Source organism: Rutidosis leptorrhynchoides, chromosome 2, assembly GCF_046630445.1.
Source record: "Rutidosis leptorrhynchoides isolate AG116_Rl617_1_P2 chromosome 2, CSIRO_AGI_Rlap_v1, whole genome shotgun sequence".
In the NCBI taxonomy this organism is placed as follows: Eukaryota; Viridiplantae; Streptophyta; class Magnoliopsida; order Asterales; family Asteraceae; genus Rutidosis; species Rutidosis leptorrhynchoides.
In genome coordinates this window covers 343683821-343701928 of record NC_092334.1, presented here as the reverse complement: position 1 = coordinate 343701928, position 18108 = coordinate 343683821, and the positions used below count along the sequence as shown (strand labels likewise).

At 31.4% G+C, this 18108-nt stretch overlaps 1 protein-coding gene across 1 annotated transcript; it reads left to right on the top strand.

Moving 5' to 3' along the window:
- The first annotated feature begins 14317 nt into the window (after positions 1-14317).
- Positions 14318-17869, top strand: LOC139888881 (uncharacterized). The gene is made up of 4 exons (XM_071871863.1): positions 14318-16472; positions 16561-16864; positions 16960-17065; positions 17207-17869. Exons 1-4 carry the CDS (start codon positions 14318-14320, stop codon positions 17867-17869), a joined length of 3228 nt encoding a protein of 1075 aa, XP_071727964.1.
- Positions 17870-18108: the final 239 nt, after the last annotated feature.

The window sequence follows — 18108 nt, the reverse complement described above, 5'->3', positions numbered from 1 at the left end:
AGTGAATATCTTGCTCCTTACTCTAAACCCTTGTAGACAATAGTTTCTATCATCCTCTAATCTTAGATATTCCGAGATATTATCGTATCTTTTATTATAAATATCCTCCATATTTCTGGAGATATTTTTATAACTATTCTTATCTGAAATCATTAATATCCTCGTGCTATCAGTATTACATCATATAGAAACTGTTAGTTTCTATATTCTGTAAACTTTCGAGCTTAAAATATGAATATTATTGAAGTAATGTTGGGAACTGATGCATGAGTTAGTATAATATAATGACACTTGATCAACGTGATTATATTACAGTAAGTCATGCTGAGTTTCTAATGAGACGTGATGATTCACAGATCCTAACGTTATCATGTGCCATGTTACATAACTCTTTCATTCTACTTAACTTCTGAACATATCAAGAAAATATATTCTTGATAGTTCTATTCTCAGTGATTCTGGAAATTTGACAAATCAAATCGTGCTAATACGTTCTTTCTTGTTTAGAACATGATGTTCATTCGAAACTCCATACTTATGAATTCTGGACCATTACTCGCTTTACTAGAGGTCGAGAAGATAATAAAAAGGCAAAGAGCTCCAAAATATAAGAGAAAATATAAAGCCCAATAACAACACGGAGATTACAAACCGCGAATATTAATACGGATAGCAATATAAAGATATGGTATAATTAAGAATAGTATCACCCCAAGGTAATAGTAGAAGTAAATAGATTCTTCTGATGGAAGGTTGAAAAGAAGGATGATAGAAATAATAATTAGGAAAATATCAAGGATTGGAACTGGATTAAGCATTTTCATAATCTTTTGAATGTATGAACTAAGAAAGAAAGTGTAGGAAAGGTGAGAATAATGGAACGGAAGAGCTTAATTTATAATAGAAATATCCGATAGAGTAATCGAGACAGATCACCGTATTTAATTATAGAGATCTTAATTTCCTTATTCGCTGAAGAATCAAATCTTTTAGATTTCGAAGATTTTCTTTAAATCCCTTGAATTCCGAAATTCAATCAAGACAACGTCAAAAGTTAAGACGCATCTTATTTTCTTAATTCCACCGTAACTACGTCAAAAGTTAAATCTCTATCTCAATCTGTCGTGACAGCTTCACTCGTACTCTTCACAAAATCAAATGGTTTTATCCATATTACTCAATGATGATAAAACTCTATTTATCAACTCATATTTGTCATAAAAATATTCTTACTGTTATCCATGACGCCCTCGATCAAATTTCGGGATGAAATTTCTTTAACAGGTAGGTACTGTGACGACCCGGGAATTACCAACCAAATTTAAACTTTAAACTTTATATGATTCCAAAACGATAAACAAAATCTGTAATGTGAAGTCTCGAAAGCTTTGAAATCTATATTCATTTAATGAATTACCTTTTGACTATTTCCGAGGATTTACGAACAATTGGCTACAAATAAATATATAGATACATGAATAAGTGTGTATATATATATAAGTATATATATATATATATATATATATATATATATATATATATATATATATATATATATATATATATATATATATATATATATAAATAAACATAAACAAAAGTGTATATATAATTTGAAATAATAAATACAATTTAATCAATTGGAATTAAAAATATAAAATAACAAATAAAGTAAATAAGTTACTATCATATATATAATTATATACTATTACTCATTTACATATATATAATTCTAAGTATAATTAAAATATTGTATTATGTAATTATTTAATAAAGGTTATTATATTTAGTTTTTATTTAAAAATTTCATAAGTAAAAGTATTTATGTATATATATATATATATATATATATATATATATATATATATATATATATATATATATTAAAACAAGATAAAATATAGTTGTCATAATAATAGTTACTAGAATAAATATCAGTATTAATAATATATTGATATAAATATGAAAAGTTGATATATATATATATATATATATATATATATATATATATATATATATATATATATATATATATATATATATATAAAGTGTTATATTATTACTAATATTATTATTATCATTAATAATATAAATATAATTATTAGTATTAAGAATAAGATTATTATTACATATTTTTTTTATATAATATTATTATTATTACTATCATATTGATATTACTATTATTTATGATATTAAGAGTATTATTATCATAATTAATAAAAGTAACTATAATTTATAAAAACTATTGTATGAATAATTAAATGTATAACTTGGTTAAAACTTAAATGTCATAGTTGTTATTATAGTTAATATTATTATTATTAGTATTATTATTATTTATTATTTATTATTAAGAGAATTATTATTATTATTTATATAATTATTAATACTTATTATATATAATATAAGTACAGATAGATACCAAATATATTAGGGATTCAGTTTAGCATCACTATCACACATTACCAAATTTGTTTCTGTCTGAATTAAATTACACAGCAAAATCAATTCGTACGATTTGGGGATTAAAGTAGTTTTTATTTTTTGTATTATCTGTATGTTTTTGTTGACCCTTATCTGCTATAAACTCGATGCCTTATAGCTGTTACGTAATACCAATCAATTCACATTATCAATTGTCAATCATAATTACCTTTTACAGTCTTTATTCAATGAAATTTAAACAGAAAATAGAAGAACACCCACGTCGGCTATGTTTATGTCCAATTTATTTGATTCTTCAAAATTTTAACAATTTTAAAAATCTATTAACGTAGTTATGTTAGAAATACGTTGTTTAAACTATCTAGAGAGATTCATGATTCAATTTCTTAAATTGATTTAGAATTTTGGAGTCAAAGTTATTTTGAAAAAGTCAACCGTCGAGTTCTTCAGCAAAATTCGAGTTCAATTCAACATAATGGATCAAATTGAGGGTACATAAAGGTTATACATTTGATTTAAAACTTTTTTTATGTAGAAAATTTTGTCTAAAACTTTCTAGAAATTAAAATCACGAATTGAGTTCCAATTGTATTCATCGTGACAGTTACAGTGTATGTATCTGTTTAATTTTTTTTTTTTTTTGTTATTTGGTGTCTGTTAATCTCAGTTAAAAGTCGTTCCTGTTTGTGTTCAAACAAAAATCAAACTTTGATTCGAGGAAGGGATTGATCATTGGACGATGGTTTAAAGTGAAGAAGATGATTATGATAAGAAAAGAAAGTCAGGTTAAATAAGTTTTCATTCTGTAATATTTCAGAAAATGGGCATAGCCCAACTGGTTTAGTTGTGTGTCGGGGAAGCGAGGGGTCGCGGGTTCGAGTCCCGTCTGTGACAAATCTTTTCTTTTTTTGAAGACTTACACTTGAGGTAGCTATTATTTTTTTTATTATTATTATTATGATTATTATCTTTATTATGGTTATTACTAATGTTATTGTTAGTATTATTATTATTATTAAAAGTATTACTAGTAATAATAGTATTATCATTATAATTTGTACTATCATTACAATTATTATTATAAGTATTATCATGATTAATAATATTATTATCATTACTAGGAAAATAATACCACCTATTATCATTATCATTATTATCACAAATCATTATCAAAGTTTGTACAAATAGATATTCGTATATGAAAAGTTCATTACTATGATATTTGTAATACATATCACCATATTATTTTTGTACTAATTAAGTTATATAAGATATCAAATGATATATGAATATATTTTTATCATATAAAAATCCTGATATAAGTTTTTATTTGCAACCTGTTAAAGAAAGATAAATATTAGTATATATAAAATATACAAATTAAATATATTAAATAACATATAATATAACAATCATATTATTAATAATAATAAACTCGTTCAATTACAATTATACGTGTTAATAGTTATGCAAATGATATAGGTTCGTGAATCCGAGGCCAACCCTACACTTGTTCAATGTCGTAATATGTATTTTTACTACAAAATACATTAGGTGAGTTTCATTTGCCTTTTTACCCTTTATATTTTTGGGACTGAGAATACATGCGCTTTTATAAATGTTTGACGAAATAGACACAAGTAATTGAAACTACATTCTATGGTTGAATTATCGAAATCGAATATGCCTTTTTTTATTAAAGTCTGGTAATCTAAGAATTAGGGAACAGACACCCTAATTGACGCGAATCCTAAAGATAGATCTATCGGGCCCAACAAGCCCCATCCAAAGTACCGGATGCTTTAGTACTTCGAAATTTATATCATGTCCGAAGGAGGATCCCAGAATGATGGGGATATTCTTATTATGCATCTTGTTAATGTCGGTTACCAGGTGTTCAATCCATATGAATGATTTTTTATCTGTATGTATGAGATCTGTATTGAAATATGAAATCTTGTGGTCTATTAAAATAATAGAAATGATTGTTATGATAAACTAATGAACTCACCAACCTTTTGGTTGACACTTGAAAGCATGTTTATTCTCAGGTACGAAAGAAATCTTCCGCTGTGCATTTGCTCATTTTAAAGATATTACTTGGAGTCATTCATGACATATTTCAAAAGATGTTGCATTCGAGTCGTTGAGTTCATCAATATTAATATTAAGTCAATTATAGCTAGATATATTATAAAATGGTATGCATGCCTTCAACCTTCAATGTAATGAAAGATTGTCTTTTCAAAAATGAATGCAATGTTTGTAAAATGTATCATATAGAGGTAAAGTACCTCGCGATGTAATCAACTGTTGTGAATCGTTTATAATCGATATGGACTTCGTCCGGATGGATTAGGACGGGGCGTTTCAATTAGTCCCTTTAAAAGAGAGTATGCTTGTCGAGGTCGCCAATGGTAAACTTGAAAAAGTTAACCACATTAGTCGAGGAGCTATTATCAACATAGCTGGTGCTGATTTCGAAATTGATTTGATACCCATTAAATTGGGAAGTTTCGACGTGATCGTCGGTATGGATTGGTTGAGCAAGATAAGGGCCGACATTATCTATGGAGATAAAGCTCTTCGTATACCACAAGGAGATGGCGAGCCACTGGTTATCTATGAAGAGAGATGTACTTCGAAGTTGAACCTCATTAGTTGCGTGAAAGCGCAAAAGATCATGAAGAAGGGACGTTGTGCTGTCCTAGCACATGTGAAAGCGGTAGAAACTGAGGTGAAGAGCGTGAACGACGTTCGAATTTTGAACGAATTTTCCGATGTCTTCCCTGAAGAATTGCCTGGATTACCACCGCCAAGAGCAGTAGAGTTTCAGATTGATTTAGTGCCAGGAGCTGCACCTGTAGCTCGCGCACCTTATAGACTCGCACCTTCCGAGATGCAAGAATTACAGAGTCAACTACAAGAACTACTTGACCGTGGATTTATCCAACCAAGTTTCCCGCCTTGGGGCGCACCTGTGTTGTTTGTGAAGAAGAAGGATGGATCCTTCCGTATGTGTATCGACTACCGTGAACTCAACAAATTGACAATCAAGAATCGGTATCCTCTTCCCAGAATTGATGATCTTTTTGACCAACTACAAGGATCGAGCGTTTACTCAAAGATTGATTTGCGATCCGGTTATCACCAGTTGAGGGTGAAGGAAAGTGACGTGATAAAAACTGCATTCAGGACCCGTTATGGTCATTATGAGTTTCTCGTGATGCCATTCGGTTTGACAAATGCACCTGCCGTGTTCATGGATCTCATGAATCGTGTCTGCAAGCCGTACTTGGATAAGTTTGTTATCATCTTCATAGATGATATCCTCATCTACTCTAAGAGCGAAGAAGAGCATGAGCAACACCTTCGACTAGTACTTGAACTCTTGAGACAAGAGCAACTTTACGCCAAATTCTCCAAGTGTGAATTTTGGTTGAAGGAAGTTCAATTTTTGGGTCATGTTGTGAGCGACCAGGGTATCAAAGTTGATCCCGCCAAGATTGAAGCTATCAGCAAGTGGGAGACCCCCACTACTCCAACTCATATTCGCCAATTCCTAGGTCTCGCCGGTTACTACCGAAGGTTTATTGAAGGATTTTCTCTAATTGCGCGTCCTTTGACCGCGCTAACTCACAAGGGCAAGAAGTTAATTTGGGAACCCGCGCACAAATCAGCATTTCAGACTTTGAAGAAGAAGTTAACCACCGCACCTATCCTATCACTTCCTGAGGGCAGTGACGACTTTGTTGTTTATTATGATGCATCGAAGAGTGGTTTTGGTTGTGTACTGATGCAACGATCAAATGTTATCGCTTATGCCTCCTGACAACTGAAGATCCACGAGCGTAACTACACTACGCATGATCTTGAACTTGGAGCCGTTGTCTTTGCACTCAAATTGTGGAGACACTATTTGTATGGAACTAAGAGTACTATCTTCATCGATCACAAGAGTCTCCAGCACATCTTCGATCAGAAACAACTGAATATGAGACAGCGTCGATGGATCGAGACGCTCAATGACTACGATTGTGAACTTCGTTATTATCCTGGCAAGGCCAATGTTGTAGCTGACGCTTTAAACCGGAAGGAGAGGACGACACCTATTCGTGTTAGAGCTCTGAACATCACCATTCATTCGGACCTCAACAGCCAGATCAGAGTAGCCCAAGATGAGGCTCTCAAGGAGGAAAATATATCTCATGAACATTTAAACATACTTGTCTCTCGATTCGAGATCAGGGAGTCTGGACTCCGATGTTATGCCGGAAGAATTTGGGTACCTCTTTATGGAGATTTACGGAACCTTATACTTGATGAAGCACACAAATTGAGATATTCGATTCATATTGGAGCGGGCAAAATGTACCACGACCTTAAAGAACAGTCACTACAACAAAAGTGTACATATAGGACACCCAAATTGGTCCTATAATGTCACTTTATAGGACCTTTTGGCTTGAAAGGACCAATAGGACATGTGTACCAACTAAGGCGATCGTATAAAGTATAGACGCAAAAAAGTGTCCTAAAAGATAATAAGATTATGAAACCAGTTATCGGGTCCTATAATATATATAACGACCACACAAAAAAGTCCTTACAAGTATATATCGAGTGACTTCTACTTAGATTGGGACATACAAAAGGGTCCAAAAAGTAAAAAAAAAAAATATTAGTACCAACAAAGTGGTCCTATTTATGTTTTATATTTTTTAAGGACCAAAAAAAATGGTCCCATTATTATGTTAATACCCAAATAAGAGTCCTATTATAAAAAAACACTACATTAGTACCAATAAAAAAGGTCCTAATGTATCGATATTCTTATTTACTACCAAGAAAAAGGTCCCAATATACACAAATGTTACTTTAGTACCACATAATAGGGTCCTAATATAATATTTTTTAAGGTTAAGTACACTAACAAAAGTCCTAATATATATTTCTTAAACCTTAAAACCACAAAATGGGTTCTAATATATAATAAGATGTTAATTTAGTACCAAATAAAGAGTCCTAATATAATATTTTGAATGTTGGGACCATTTAAAAAAGTCCTAAAACAATTGTATTGTTAGACAATATGGGGTCCTTTCAAGTGATAGTATTAAAACCACAAAATGAGTCCTTTCAAGTCATAGTAATTCCGAATAGGTTCGGTTCGGTTCGGTTCGGATATTCGGGTCCGATTCGAGTTGTTTTACGAATCAGGTATTCGGATCAGGTTAATTATTTGGGCCCGGATCGGATTATTGGATCCATATATTCGGGCCTGATTCCATTTATTTCAAATTTTCGACATCCAATTAATAATTTCTATTAAAAATAATTATAAAATAAAAATAATCATATTATAATAAATTGTACTCATAAATTGAAAAACACCAAACATTAAAAATTCATAGATAATCCAACATATCAATACTAAAATAACATACGACAAAGAAAATAAAAACAACGAAAAGTAACGAAGAACGTCTTCGATCAACACATCAACACATCTTTATTAATTCAAGGGTACCTGTACAAAAAAAAATATTCATATATTTATAAGCATAAAAGTGCATGTTATAAATAAAAATTAATATTATCAAAAATTTATGATAGACATACCGATATGAACGTAGAAGGCCACGCGATAGTTACGCCCGTAGCGTCTTCAACTTTCTTAATCAGATCAAATGGCCTAACCACATCAGCACCTTTTTTAAGGACATGTTGAAGATGTACCCCACACCAATCATCTCCAATCTCTACACCGCCAATTACCTCAGTTGGATCCAAGGTCCTCAACCATCCTCTTCCTACTTTCTCACTAGGGTTAAGTATATTGTGTAAAAATACTTCATCTCCAACCTAGAAATAAGTATGCAATAAGCAGTTATGAATGTTAAAGGCAAATATCAAACACATTAAGGTGTTAAATAGAACAATACCTTAAGAAGTGAAGCAACATTGACTACAGTGAGGCCCTGTGGTGTTGTGCTATCTTCAACAACTGAACCATCCTTTCGTGCCAACTATTCTTTCAGATGTACAGTTTCTTCAGTAAGTTCTTTGTTCTCTGACTTGAGTTGAATGTTTTCCATAAAAACAACATTACGACTTGGTAATTTACCCCAAAGATCAGAAGCTCGAACACCTAATCCATACATATCCGCTGCACCATATTTATTGTAACCCATAACTTGGGAAAAAACATCATCTAGACCAGGCTTATCCGTTGAACCTTCAGGCAGTGTTTTAGCTAGCTCATCCATGTTTGTCTGTATTAATTTAGATAATACAAGAGTTATATACACAAAAAGATCAATCCCTCCTAACATGTGTGATCAGTGTGACAATGGCCATGACGTGCTGATTAACTGTAATTTACAGAATAAGAAAAGATCAATCCCTACTAACATGTGTGATCAGTGTGACAATGGCCATGATGTGCTGATTAACTGTAATTTACAGAATAAGATATATCCATAGAAACAAGTCTCATCATGCCCATGATATGATAATTACAGCTGCACTACATATATATATATATATCTATCAACTATATTGCAATCTGAATTTATATTAATACTTACAATTGCGATTTTAGCTGCCTGACTTTTAGTATTGTCTCCTCTGGAAAAACACCTTCGAAACATATCCATTCGAGTTGGAGATTTTCCCTCTTTAGCCTGTTAGAATAAAAAAATAAAAAAATAAGTACAAACAATTGATATCGTAATACTATAGTAACAATTGCCCCTCAAAATTACCTTTATCTCCGCACGTATACGTGCATAACTCTTTTTACCGGTCAGCTGCACCATTTTCTTTTTTGCCCGATTTGCTTTATTTTTCGAACTTAGCTCCTGAAATGGTAATTGTAAATATCGTATTTTGTAAGAAAAAAATATTATTAGTTTGTGAATTTTTTTCATACCTTAACCCTTTCATTATTCCAATAAGTTACAAGTAGCTTCCAATGATCTCTCTGCATTTCTTTAGGCCTTGATTTTACTTGCTTCCTAAATGATTTTTCTGAATCCCAGTATTTCTTCTTTAATCTTGCCCTCCAGTTTTTCATTTTCCTCCCAATTGATTTCAGCATCCAAGTATTAGCATGTTCGGGAATAACAAACTTTGTCTAGATACAAAATATATCAGTTGATATAATTAAAACAGATTATGTCATTAAGATGCGAATACGACTTTATATTATTTTATACCCTTAAATGTTGAAGCATCTCTTGCTTATTTTCGGCAGAAACTTTAGTCCATGGTAAATATATTGGACAATGCTTGCAACTCCTTGCAATGGTTCCCAGGGCATGGGTGAGTTTACTAGCATTTTCATTAATAGGTTGACCTTGGCTATTAACTTCAATATTGATTCGAAAGCCAGGTTTTTGATTCCAGACTTTTGGCATACTTGTAGGTCCCCTCTTTCTTGCCACTCTCCCTAAAAAAAGAGATCATGATTTTTAATATAAGTTTATACGATAATCAATAAACCATATAACCAACTCGTTCGATTAAATAAAATAAACAAAACAAAAACTACCCGACTCACTTTTTCTTTGTGGATTCTGAACGGCAGCTTCTGTCTCATCTTCATTAAGCTCATTGTTGTTAATCACTTCTGTATTGGAATAATAGTAATTTGTGTAACAGTAAAAAGTGGTAATGAAAATTAATATACATGATACTAGACAGAAAATAAAACTTCATTCAAGTATATTAACAAAACCTGTTTCTGTTTTCGGTTTGCGAAAGTCATAAACTACAAACTCATCATCGTCTTCATAATTATAAGTTCCATCGCTGTAATTCTGTTCATTTTCATCATCTCTAACATCTTCAAGAGTAACATCATCATCATCATCATAGTCATGATCTCTCAACCCTGTGTCCACTAAATAGTCACTTTTTTCAAAAACAGGTACTGCATTCTTATCTGTACATACATACAATTTATGAGTTTCACCAATAACTGTAATATTAACCAATGTTCATCATATATAAAATGTGTGTACCATCTAAGTATCAACTCACCTTTTGTGACTAATCCACTAGATGTATTCTATTTTTTTGGAATCTTATCAACTTGTTGAGAATTTTTTTTGAGGCCTTGCTCAAAATCTTCGACGCTACTCTTTGTTGCCCTCATTGTAGCATTTGGTTATCCCTTTGTCATTTCGGATTGAGATGATAACGCACGGGAGCTTTTAGGATCAACAACAACTCTTTTGTTTGAAAGATTTGATTGTCGTGTTGAGTAGGTGGGTGCAATGGATTTAGTATGTTGTTTCTGTATCGATATAAATGTCATTGAACATTATTATAAAATGTAACATATTGACTTAGTTTGTAAACAATACCTTCTTAGAAGCTCTAACTGTTTTAGCAGTTTCTTCACTATGTTGGTTATCATCATCTTCAGATATGGAATCAGGCATATAGTCTTCATCATTTCCTGTAGCATCCAATATCTTTTGTTTCCTTTTTTTTTGATTTATCACTACCTGACTTCTTTCGTAGATCAGTGGCAAGATCTGACAAAGCTGTTAGTTTTGCTTGGTTTTCTGCCATCCTCTTTCTTCTGAGTTGTTCATACTGCGGCATACTTGACACTGAAGTAACATATTGTTTTTGCTTGGTGTTCTTCTCCATTCTAAAAAACTAGAACGATGTATATAACAATAATCAGCAATTATATAATGTAAAATCTATTAAAGTAGATTGGAACATCAATGTAAACAACATTCTAAAACAAGCAGCTCTGTATGATTTACAGCAGTATATTATGAACATAAATATACAATATATACTGTATATTATGAAAATAAATATACAATATATACTGCATATATCCAATAAGCACAATTTTGAACAAAATTTTAATAATATATGAATTTCAACAAAAAAAAAAAAAGAAATCTGTTTGCAAGACATAAAGTTATAAATGTCATCTTTTAACATGACTAAATTAACGAAATAATGTTTCATATAATCATATTAACGAGAAAATAGATTTCCAACAGAGTTATTATCAACAGATTATAAAAACAAAACAGATCAATGTTTAAACAATAAAATGGTTAAAATCAATATATATGATACTGTTAGCAACAGATAGATAAACAATCAAACATAATTAAGTTTAAACGAACAAAAACAGATTTACAATAAGCAACTAGATCGAGAATCCGTAATCACATACCTTTTTTTAACAACGAATCAACAATGAACTCACCGATACTTCTTTGGTAAAATACGGTATGAATTGAAAGAGGTTAAAATGCTTTATAATTGATCCTCATTTCGTTTGGCGCCTTAGAAGTAACTCAATGAGAATAATACCACCAATCCCAATTTTTTCAATAACCTCTAGGGTTTGAAGAGATCTCCGTGAATTTTGCATTTGAGTAACTGGTGGCATTGACTTGGTATTGTGAAGAGCAGTTATATTTGGAAGATATATCTCGATTCTCAATCTCAATAATTGTTAAATATATAAATATAAATAAAACGGTGTTTAATCATAAATTATAACATAAAGTATATAATATAATTATATTTATATATCTTAGTATAGTATAAGTATATATATGTATATATATATATATATATATATATATATATATATATATATATATATATATATATATATATATATATATATATATATATATATATATATATATATATATATATATAAACATCATTAATATTATATTTTTAAGTTTATATAAGAAATGGACACATATATAATCTAAATACTTGGTAAATATATTTGACAAGTCATTTAGTTTTAATTTTTTAAGTGATTAAGAAGTTAATTTGTAAAATAATGAATCTTTACTCATGATAGTAAGTTACTTAGACACTGAGAATTGTACTGTGTATGAAATGTTTTACATTAATTGAAGTAATATATAATTGATAAATTTAAGTTATATGACCGTTCACCAATATGTTGGCTATATCTGTGTGTATATACACTAATATACTAATTACTTATACAAATCAAAACCTGTAATCAGTATCGATCATACAGATAACATGTACAAACCATAAAACCTAACCACTATATCTGTGTGTACCGATCACTAATATACCTTAAAGCCTAACCACTATAACTTAATCACTAAACTATACCCTAATCACTAAACTCAATAGCTCAGACCATAAAACTCTAATTGTAATAAAACATTTATACCCAAACTCTAAAACATAACTCGTAAACCATGAACCTGCCTGTAATCCCTAACCCTAAACTATCCTTAATTCATAGACCTTAACCCCTAAACTATTAACCCTAAACTAAAAATCCCAAACTTATATAAACCTAAGATCATCAATTATCATATCATATATAGTTAACCACTTTGAACCCAAACTCAAAACACAGTAACCCTTAAAGCTTAACCCATAAACATTAAACAGTAAATCTAACACTGTAACCCCTAACCACCAAATATTATAACCTAAGCTATAACCATTAAAGTACCAAACCCTAAACACTAAATTCGATCAATATTACCATAAAACTCTACAACACATAAACCCTAAAATCTAAAACATAACTCGTAAACCATGAACCGTGCCATAAGCCCTATTCATATCCCTAATCCTAATTACCATTAACCGGGCCGTAATCCTGAATCATATCCCTAGCTAACACAAAAATCTAATTATTAAACCCTAATTACCATTATATATATTAAAACCAAACCCTAGACACTAAATTGAATCAATATATACATAAAACCATAAAACTCTAATAAACATAAACCCCAAAAGCTAAAACATAACTTGTAAACCATCATGAACGAGCTCGTAAGCCCTAACCATAGACCAGTATCCCTAAGCCGTATATATACCTGACCCCTACACTATTGACCCTAAACTAAATATCCTAAACTGTAAACTAAAGATTATCATTATCTTATATAATTAACCATTTAAACCCCAAACTCAAAACACATTAACCTTTCAAGCCTAACCCATAAACACTAAACAGTAAATTTAATACTATAACCCTAACCCCCAAATCTTATACCCTAAATCATAACCTTCAAAACTAAACCCTAAACACTAAATTCGCATTCTCTATCTATATCATGTATACATGTATATATGCTGATGATAAAATTGTAGTGTAAAGAAAAGTATAGGTTAAAAGTAATTTATATATCAAAATATTTTATAAATAAAAACTATATGTTAAAAAATTGACATAATTTTATTTATTTTGTTAAAACTAAATATATTTGAAAAAAGTAATATATATAAAAGATATTTAAGTATATATATATATATATATATATATATATATTAGTTTTGTTAGATAAATGTTTTTTCTATGTTTTTTATATATATTTGTTAAAACTATACACATATACATGTTAATAAAATAAAATATATCTTCATGATTTATACTAGAAATATAAATAAATAATAATTAATAACACTATTTTTGCATATGATCATATGATTTCACTGAATATATCAATATCAATTTCAATTACGCTTTATCCCTTAAGACTCCCTTCTATATTGAATCACTTCAATTCTCGAATTTCTGCGACTCTGGTTTCTTTACATCTCGAATTGCACTTGGATCACCAGGTTATTTTCAATTACCAGAATAATTTAATTTACTCTGTATTTTTCTTACTTTCTTAGACGCTGCACTCCACCAGGTTACATATCTTATGTATAATAAACTGATTCTATGAATGTTTTTTAATAACTAATTCTATAATTGTGTTTGATTTGATATAACTGAGATATACGATTCTGTAAATGTGTTTTAATCTTTTATATGTATAAACAACTAATTCAATGAATCTGTTTTATTTACTACAGTTCTATTATGGACCCGAGTTGGTTGTATTTCACAAGAGAATCTAAAACGTACGAAAAAGGACTAGATGAATATCTTGATTATATGTTTAAAACAGAAGCCATGAATGGTCATATATCATGTCCTTGCAAAGACTGCCGGGACATGTTATGGGTTGAGCGGGATGATGCTAAAATGCATCTGATATGTGTTAGGTTTATAAAAGGGTATAGATTTCCAGCTGCTGTTACCAAACAATTTGATAGTCCTATGATGGATGCCGAAGTTGATATGAGTGGATTGGTTCAAGGCACCTTCCACTGGTTTAGCGATGACGAAGAAGAAAATGAAAATCTAAGTATACCAAACATAAATGCTGAACGGTTTTATAATGTATTGAGAGATTCAAAGAAAGAACTTTACCCTGGATGTAAAAAATTCAGTGTACTCTCTTTTATAATCAGACTATACCATTCTAAGTGTGTTGGTAAGTGTAATGACAAAGGATTCAATATGATTCTTGATACAGTGAGGGAAGCCTTCCCTGATGCTACCATACCAAAGTCTTTGTATGAAGTAAGGAAGATAATAAGAGACTTGGGGCTTGGTTATGCGAAAATTGATGCATGTGAAAACGATTGTATGTTGTATTGGAACAAAAACAAGGATAAAACAAAATGTGACGTATGTAAAAAGTTAATATATAAAGAAAGTGGACAAGGTAATGAAGATGATCAGTCCAACACAGCAGATGATAATGGTCAGAAGATTGGGGCAAAAGTTTTACGTTATTTTCCACTCATACCCCGGCTGCAAAGATTGTTTATGTCACCTAAAACGGCAGTCACCATGAGATGGCATGAAGAGGGTCGTACGAAAGACGGTTTTTTGAGGCATCCAGCTGACTCACCTGCTTGGAAAACATTAGATTCTATTAACCCTGCATTTGCTAAAGATGTTCGTAATGTCAGGCTAGGTTTAGCAAGTGATGGGTTTAACCCTTTTGGAAATAAGAATCTTTCGCATAGTACATGGCCAGTAGTATTGATACCATATAATCTACCTCCATGGTTGTGCATGAAAAAACCATACATCTTGCTAACTTTACTTATACCTGTCCCATGTGCTCCGGGTAATAATATAGATGTCTATATGAGACCATTAGTGGATGAGCTTAAGGAGTTGTGGGATACTGGAGTAACGACCTATGACTCATCAACAAAGACTAATTTCTATATGCGTGCTGGTTTGTTATGGACGATAAGTGACTTTCCTGCATATGCGAACCTATCAGGATGGAGCACTAAAGGTCAACTTTCATGTCCTTGTTGTCATAAATATACCATATCACAATGGTTAAGTTTTGGCAAAAAATTTTGCTTCATGGGACATACTGACCTAGAAATACCACTACCTTATTTAACTGGGGCAGAAGTCCTTGAAGAGCTAAATGGTTGTGTGTCCAAATTTGGAAAACTTGTTAAGGATAATCAAGATCTACCATATAACTGGAAGAAGCGGAGTATCTTTTTTGAGTTACCTTACTGGGAAAAAAACTTGATACGCCATAATTTAGATGTAATGCATACTGAGAAGAATGTATGTGACAACGTCGTAGGAACTTTACTGAATATAGACGGAAAAACCAAAGATCATTTAAAAGCACGTCGTGATTTAAAAGCAATGGGTATTAGAAAGGAACTTCATCCTCAAAATTTACCAAACGACAAAGTGTATTTGCCACCTGCTTGTTACTCATTGTCTAAAAATGAAAAAGAAAGATTTTATGAGGTTCTTAAGGGTGTGAAAGTTCCCGATGGCTATGCAGCTAATATATCTCGATGCATTCAGCTAAAACCTCCTAAAATGTCTAACCTTAAAAGTCATGATAATCATATTTTGATGCAACAGTTCCTTCCCGTGGCCATACGAGATGTTTTACCTAAGCATGTCCGTTCTGTTGTGATGAAGCTATGTCGGTACTATAGACAGTTATGCTCAAAAGTTCTAAGTCCAAATGATTTGGTTCAAATGGAACATGATATTGTAAAAATCCTTCGTGATTTAGAAAGGATTTTTCCACCTTCATTCTTTGACGTAATGGTTCATCTTTCGGTTCACCTTGCTTCAGAGGCCAAATTAGGAGGACCGGTTCAATATCGTTGGATGTATCCAGTTGAGAGGTGTGCATTTCTATTTTAGTAAATACTTATTTTATTTACTTATATTTAATTGTACATTATCTTGTGTCTTTTGATCACTCGGATACTTAGCTACATTAAAATCGTACGTCCGAAACAAGAGTAAACCCGAGGGTTCAATTGCAGAAGGGTATTTAGCTGATGAGTGTTTGTCATTTTGCTCACTGTACCTACCGAGTAATGTCGAAACTATACATAATAAGAAAGGTCGAAATTATCAGGTTGATGGTAATGAAGATGAAGATGTTTTACCGATCTTTAGTATGTCAGGTCGCCCCATTGGTGCTTCACACATGGAAACAGTTGACCAAGACAATTTGGCTATAGCACATTCTTGTGTATTGTTCAATTGCAGTGAAATTGAATTCTTAAGAACGTAAGTGTTTTTATTATAACTTGTGACTTTAATTAACTATATATCTTACCTTCTGCAATTGTGGTAATTATGAATTTGTTTTTTTGACATTGTAGAGAACACCTGGCACTTACTCGCACTCGTCAGGGTAAACGGAAAAGACGTAAGCGTGAGACACAACAATTGCATAGTGATAATTTTGCATCTTGGTTTCATGAACAAGTAAGCATCTTCATGTGTTTTTTTTTTTTTTTTTAATTCTGTTTCTTTTAACATCTGCGATGGGTGATTTGTTTAGAGATTAAGAGATAATAGTAAATATTTGTCTTATAAAATCAATTTGTTTGGCTGCTACCATTTTAGGTTAAGGCTCTACATGCTATAGGGGATAGTAGAATCACTGCAGATATAAGGAAAATGGTAAGTGGTCCAGATGAGATGGTGAAGAAATATAACGGATATATCATAAATGGTTATCGGTTTCACAACAAACATCTAGAAAAGAATAGGAGAACACAAAACAGTGGAGTCATGCTTGCAGCCATTACAAATAGCTTCGCGAGTGCTAGAGATAACAATCCTATCGTGGGAGATGTAACATACTACAGTGTCATAAATTATATCATTGAGTTGCAATATGCGGTTGAAAGGTCAGTTGTGTTGTTCCATTGTGATTGGATCCCGAGTGGATCAAGTATAAAGGTTGATGAGAATGGGTATACGACAGTCAATTTTGACCATTTGAGGACTCCTAAAGAGCCATTTATCCTAGCTTCTCAAGCACAACATGTATTTTATGTTTCTGATTGTGTTCACAAAGGATTGAAAGTTGTGATCAAGGCAACACCTAGAGATTTTTTCGACATGGATGAACAAACGTGTATCGAAGATGTAGATGAACATTTACAGACTGACATTCCTATGGGCCCTCAAGTTGATGAAATTTTAAATATTGATTTGGTCAGAACAGATATGGAAGGGACTGTTATTGAAAATACAGAAGTTGATGTTGAAGTTGAGTCATGATTCAAGATAGGTAGATGTAAACCACCAGTAGGTTAATCTTTTTTTTTTTTTTTTAATACCTGTGTTGATCAATGTTTCTAAAATGATAATTTGTAGAATATTGTTTTGACATTTATAAAATTGCATTTGGTTATGTTATGATACTGAGTTCGTACACACTAGATTCAGGTCATGTAAATGTTTGCTCCGTTTAGTTAAGTGTTTTGCGAATGTGTACATATGTATCTTATGTTTACAAA

Excerpts from the sequence above, each read along its gene's own strand:
- LOC139888881 (XM_071871863.1), top strand. The coding sequence starts at position 14,318 with ATGGACCCGAGTTGGTTGTATTTCACAAGAGAATCTAAAACGTACGAA. Across the intron at positions 16,473-16,560 it reads GATGTATCCAGTTGAGAGGT|CTACATTAAAATCGTACGTC; the intron begins GTGCATTTCTAT and ends TCGGATACTTAG. Across the intron at positions 16,865-16,959 it reads GAAATTGAATTCTTAAGAAC|AGAACACCTGGCACTTACTC; the intron begins GTAAGTGTTTTT and ends TTGACATTGTAG.